This window comes from Tachysurus fulvidraco, chromosome 5, assembly GCF_022655615.1.
Source record: "Tachysurus fulvidraco isolate hzauxx_2018 chromosome 5, HZAU_PFXX_2.0, whole genome shotgun sequence".
In the NCBI taxonomy this organism is placed as follows: Eukaryota; Metazoa; Chordata; class Actinopteri; order Siluriformes; family Bagridae; genus Tachysurus; species Tachysurus fulvidraco.
The window spans coordinates 34,156,280-34,161,279 of NC_062522.1; the positions used below are offsets into that span (position 1 = coordinate 34,156,280).

Below are 5,000 nucleotides of genomic sequence, written 5' to 3' on the forward strand. Positions count from 1 at the left end.
CTCCCCTTCGCTCTTCTCTCTCTCCTCTTCTCTCTCTCTCTCTCTCTCTCTCTCTCTCACACACACACACACACACTTACCACAGGTTTGGAGAAAATGAGGCAGAAAGATGAGAAGTGATGAGAAGACAAATCCACACATTGACATTATTAAGACTGAACAAATGACACTGCAACTGTTTTGTGAAGCGTGTGTAAGGAGACGATGCTCAGATGTCAAGAGTTCCTTCAGTGAACAAACTTCCTCTGGTGAAAGGTATGAAAGCGTCATAGCCACTTCCTCTAAGAGTATTGTCTCATGTGAGCATCCAGCTGATGAAGTTCCTCAGTGAGGAAGAGGAAGAGCTGAAGTGTAAACACATGCTGTTCTCTCTGATCCTCCACATCACAGTATTTAAACTTCAACACTCACAGTTCTCCTTTACTGCTGTTGGTCTCTGTAGGTTCGGTACACACTAAATGTCTGTGTGTGTGTGTGTGTGTGTGTGTGTGTGTGTGTGCAGTGAGTCAGTGCTGCTGCAGTGAGAAGAAACAACACACACCTTCTGCAAGCATACTGACACATGAAGGGGTGCCAATACATTAACACAGTCAGTGGTTAAAATCTGTATCAAAACAGATGAAATTCATTAAACAAAATAAAGTTTAAATAAGATTTAATAACAAAATAAAATAACAGGGGGGTTTCCAGACAGCAGGTTATGTGACATACCTGGGTATGTTTAAGGGTAAGTTCGTGGATAACCTCAACTTTCGGTTCCAAAAACGGAGGCCACTTTCTGGGTATGTATGTAACCATAGCAACTGACTCTCTGAAGATACCCTGCCCGGGAGGAGGTTATGTTTCAGGGTAACTTCGTTGCAGAAGGTTGGTGAGCATGTTTTTTTCCGTCGGGAGAGGGTTATAAGACCAGTGTTGTAATGTAACGAAGTAAAAATACTTCGTTACCGTACTTAAGTAGAAATGTCACGTATCTGTACTTTACTTCGTTATTTAAATTTATGACAACTTTCACTTTTACTCCACTACATTTCCGAGATAAAAAGTAAACTTTTACTCCGTTATATTCCCACTAAACATCTTCGTTACTCGTTACTACAAAATAAAGTCAGCAGAAATGTGTGTGACTGTAATAAGGGAGGTTTGGTGTATCACTGCTCCTAGATTGTATTACGCTCCGCACGCTGTACGGAGAAGCACAGGTACGCGCAGCGTGCACGCGCAGTCAGAGCTGGGGGCGTTTATCTATAACGGGGGCAACCAAAAGCAGTGAAATGTCACTATTCTTATTACCAGAGTTGTAGCACAAACTAAATATTAATGCAAACAATCCGTTCAATACTAAATAAAAATAACATTTATTGATTTGGTCTTGAAGCCTGAGATAGACACAGACACAGGCTCCCCGTGACCCGAGGTAGTTTGTGGATAAGCGGTAGAAAAAGAGTGTGTGAGTGAGTGAGTGAGTGAGTGAGTGAGTGACGTCATTCATCGGACACACTGTTTGTAGAGAACACACACACATGAACTGATCTGATTCAAGACTGACATCATTACATCATGCAGAACATTTTGGTGTCCACTTTTACCATTTAATAACACCATAACTTTTGGCTTACTATGTAGTCATATAATATATAATATAAAACTCTTCTTGTTTTAAATTCTCACTGAGGGATAAAACCCCTAAAGATGAAACCCTAGAACTGCCCCTGATCTTATACCTACTGAAAATCACTGACATTTTACTTTTTACTTTTACTTCAAATACTTAAGTACATTAAATATCAGAAAATGACTTTTGATACTTAAGTACAGTAAATATCAGATACTTTAAGGCTTTTACTTCAGTAATATTCTAAAAGGTGACTTTCACTTCTACTGAAGTCTGTTTCTAGTACGATACTTGTACTTTTACTCAAGTATTGTTTACTAATACTTTATACAACACTGTATAAGACCAGTGTTGATGTGTTTGCATACCCTAATGAATATTTGAAACAGCGTTATCGTTTTTTAAAAGATTCGTTAGTTTATTTAACACGTAAAACCGCATATCGCGAATGTGACAAACCGGTTCTGCGCTCAGCACTTCGGTTTTTTGCGTCTGGCCTTTTTTTGTACAGTGTGAGCGATTCAGAGCATGTGGGAAAGGCCACTGTGTGTAGAGCTGTTCGTACAGTATGTGTGGCACTTAAACAGTACTTACCCACCTTGGTGCAGTTCCCTGGACATAAACCTGCTTGTTATTAAAGACGAACTCCACAGAGTGGCAGGTTTGTCCTTTGTAGTAAAATCTATGACGCATATTTAATATTTAGTCATATTATTTATATCTATACATGTATTCATTATGCACACACACTTCATACTTCCATAACTTTCTGTTTCAGGGTTTCCAAATGTATTTGGGTGCATTGATGGCACTCACATTCCTATTAAAGCTCCACCAATAAATGAGGGAGACTATGTTAATAGGAAATCTATTCAGGTAACAACTTAATTTTTTCCCTTCTTAAAATCATTAAAGTCATTAAAATTATTACTTTTTCCACTAACTAGGTAATATGTGAGGCAACCCAAATCACTACCAATGTCGAGGCAAAATGGCCAGGATCTGTGCATCATGCCAGAATTTTCCGCGAGTCGTCATTATGCCAGACATTTCAGCAGGGTATGTTTTGCTTTATACAATTGTTTTTTTTTCTTTCCTTTTTACTATATTCGTGTTGTACACTTCAATCATTACAGGACAGTACAATGGTTACTTGCTGGGGGACAGAGGATACCCTTGTCTGCCCTATTTAATGACACCTTACCCTGAACCTGAGCCTGGACCACAGACACGGTTTAACCTGGCTCACAGCCGAACAAGGCCAAGGTGGAGATGACTATAGGATCCTCAAATCTCGGTTTCAGTGTCTGCGTGGGCTCCGGGTTAGTCCAGAGAGGGCATGCGACATTATAGTGGCTTGTGTTGTGCTTCACAATATTGTCACTATAAGAGGAGAGAGCCACCCTCCTTGTATTGAGGAAGATGGCCCAGAGGAACACCTACATTTTAGAGGCAAACAGAGACGGAAGACTTTTGAGAGACAGGATCTGTCCAAATTACTTTTATTAATTGCCAGGCAGGTTATTTCTTTATTTCCTGAAAAACAATAAAAGTAAAATTCAAGAAAATGTTTTTTTTATATTGCTTCACACACACACACACACACACACACACACACACACACACACACACACACACACACACACACACACACACACACACCACTTTCAACATGCAACAGATTAAAGTTCTCACCTTAAGGCGATGGTCCAGTAATTCAATTCTTTTTTAATGAGGAGCCTTTTCTCTTCCACTTGAAGCTGTATAAGGTCCATCTCCATCTCCATGTCACTTTTTCTTATTTGTTTTTGAAGATGGACCTTATACAGCTCCTTTGCTGGCAACTAGGAAGGTGGAAAAAATGTAATGAATGAGATCAGACAATAAAATTCAAATATGGACACCTGGACACAAATTCTTACCCTGCTTAGATTGTGTGCTGAGGTTGAAGGACCCTCATGTGTGGGCAAAAAATTGTAATGCCAAAAGGGGCCATACATTATAATGGTATGCATCATACCTCAGTGGATCTACCAGCATTGTCCACTTCTGTCACAGCAGATGTGGTCTCTTCATCATCATCTTCATCATCTTCATCCTACAGGAGAAATATTCAAGTATACATTATCTGGCAAAAAAAAACAAAAAACTAAAAGCAACTAAAGGTACCTGACAACAAATCCCTTACAACTGTGACAGACTGTGTTCTTTCTGGAGGGTCCAATAATACAATCTGTCCGTCATCAGTATCTATAAGAACACACAACCCATTAAATTCTCAATATTATCAAAGAAAATAATACATGAAAAGAGTAACATGTCAGACTGAGATCACAGTAGCCTATACATCATATGCAGTTAAATAAAATAAGCCTACATAAAAATTAATCTTGTTCAAAAAGCCTTTGTGACAGAGATAGTAATTTATTAGGACAAAAAATGAAAACAAATCATAGAGGTAAACTTACATTTCACCATTTTTTCACCATCACTTGTGGTGCATGGTGTGTGCGAGGAACTGCCCCCTGGAATGCCAGCAACCACTGATCAGATGGGGTGAGGGGAGGTGGTTGTGGGCCCCCACCAGTTAGATGGGCTTCAGTCTTCTTTCTGTTAGCTACATGACAGAATGAATATACTAAATCCTGTTATAATAATAGTTCAGTAATTGTGTAATCTAATATTACCTTTTTGCAGAATGTTTTTGTGTTTCATTTTGACTTGGGCTAAAGTTCTTGTGGCTCCTGAAGGATTACACCTTATTAAATAAGAAATATACATTATTATTTTAAACTAAAGAAATAAATGGCAGGAAAAGTAAATGCTTTCATAGTGATATATTCACAAGGATGTATAAGTCATACTTCATTATTCTGCACTATAATAAAACGGGAGCCAAAACCAAATTTGTAATTTAATAAACTCACACATTTACTCTGTCCGTTATTTTTTGCCAAGCCAACTCTCTTGCTTTAGCCGATGCAGCTGTATTGCTTCTATTTAATATTATTGGCTTAAACTCTTCATAAGCGTGCATTAACACCTCCAACTCCGCCTCTGTGAGACGCCGCTCTCTTGTTCGTTTTGAGTTTCCATGGTGACTCGTGAAATCGGCGATCCATTGAAAATGTCTTTATAAATGCACCGTGCACGCGCATAAACTCTGGGTAACCAGTTGGAGGTTGATTAAACTAACTCTTCTCAGGTGTTTTGGAACCGACACACTCCTGGTGTGCCTGTTTGGGGTAAATCAGCCCAGAGGTTATGATTTATCAAATGGTAAGTTAACCAAGCTTTCTGGAATACACCCCAGGTGAGGAAGGAATTAAGAAAAGTGTAATGCTAACAGACATCTGAACCTGGACAGGAAGTGCTGACAGACACA

General features: G+C 39.0%; 2 protein-coding genes and 1 long non-coding RNA gene across 8 annotated transcripts in view; 1 reads left to right on the forward strand and 2 right to left on the reverse strand.

Moving 5' to 3' along the window:
- LOC113649245 (alpha-1B-glycoprotein-like) overlaps positions 1 to 249 on the reverse strand; it is a 9,289-nt gene extending 9,040 nt beyond the window's left edge. The window contains exon 1 of one of the 3 annotated variants that reach the window (XM_047813601.1): positions 81 to 249. In XM_047813601.1, the coding sequence (XP_047669557.1) occupies positions 81 to 147 (67 nt within the window). In that variant the 5' untranslated portion in view covers positions 148 to 249. The remainder of the gene's footprint in view (positions 1 to 80) is intronic. The other 2 variants (XM_027156926.2, XM_027156927.2) reach the window with 2 other exon arrangements.
- A 397-nt stretch (positions 250 to 646) lies between these two features.
- LOC113649251 (putative nuclease HARBI1) lies at positions 647 to 3,101 on the forward strand. Of its 3 annotated transcripts, XM_047814155.1 has the most exons (5): positions 647 to 867; positions 2,127 to 2,276; positions 2,394 to 2,491; positions 2,563 to 2,674; positions 2,752 to 3,101. In XM_047814155.1, exons 2-5 carry the CDS (start codon positions 2,144 to 2,146, stop codon positions 2,889 to 2,891), a joined length of 483 nt encoding a protein of 160 aa, XP_047670111.1. In that variant the 5' UTR covers positions 647 to 867; positions 2,127 to 2,143; the 3' UTR covers positions 2,892 to 3,101. The 3 variants fall into 3 exon arrangements, with proteins under 3 accessions (XP_047670111.1, XP_047670112.1, XP_027012741.2); XM_047814156.1 differs by lacking the exon at positions 2,127 to 2,276; XM_027156940.2 differs by lacking the exon at positions 647 to 867 and having other exon boundaries at positions 1,914 to 2,276; positions 2,394 to 2,461; positions 2,752 to 3,100.
- Positions 3,102 to 3,105: 4 nt separating this feature from the next.
- On the reverse strand, positions 3,106 to 4,682 carry LOC125141265. Of its 2 annotated transcripts, XR_007140646.1 has the most exons (7): positions 4,543 to 4,682; positions 4,303 to 4,373; positions 4,084 to 4,232; positions 3,804 to 3,865; positions 3,538 to 3,713; positions 3,311 to 3,459; positions 3,106 to 3,151 (listed from the first exon to the last, which is right to left on the reverse strand). It is a non-coding gene; the product is annotated as an uncharacterized LOC125141265 (long non-coding RNA). The 2 variants fall into 2 exon arrangements; XR_007140647.1 differs by lacking the exon at positions 3,106 to 3,151 and having other exon boundaries at positions 3,310 to 3,459.
- Between the last annotated feature and the right edge of the window lie 318 nt (positions 4,683 to 5,000).

What these genes read in the sequence shown, in the direction of transcription:
- LOC113649251 (XM_047814155.1), top strand. Translation starts at nt 2,144, where the DNA reads ATGTGGGAAAGGCCACTGTGTGTAGAGCTGTTCGTACAGTATGTGTGG. An exon ending in CGAACTCCACAGAGTGGCAG is followed by an intron (nt 2,277 to 2,393) that starts GTTTGTCCTTTG and finishes TTTCTGTTTCAG; the next exon opens with GGTTTCCAAATGTATTTGGG. An exon ending in ATGCCAGACATTTCAGCAGG is followed by an intron (nt 2,675 to 2,751) that starts GTATGTTTTGCT and finishes CAATCATTACAG; the next exon opens with GACAGTACAATGGTTACTTG.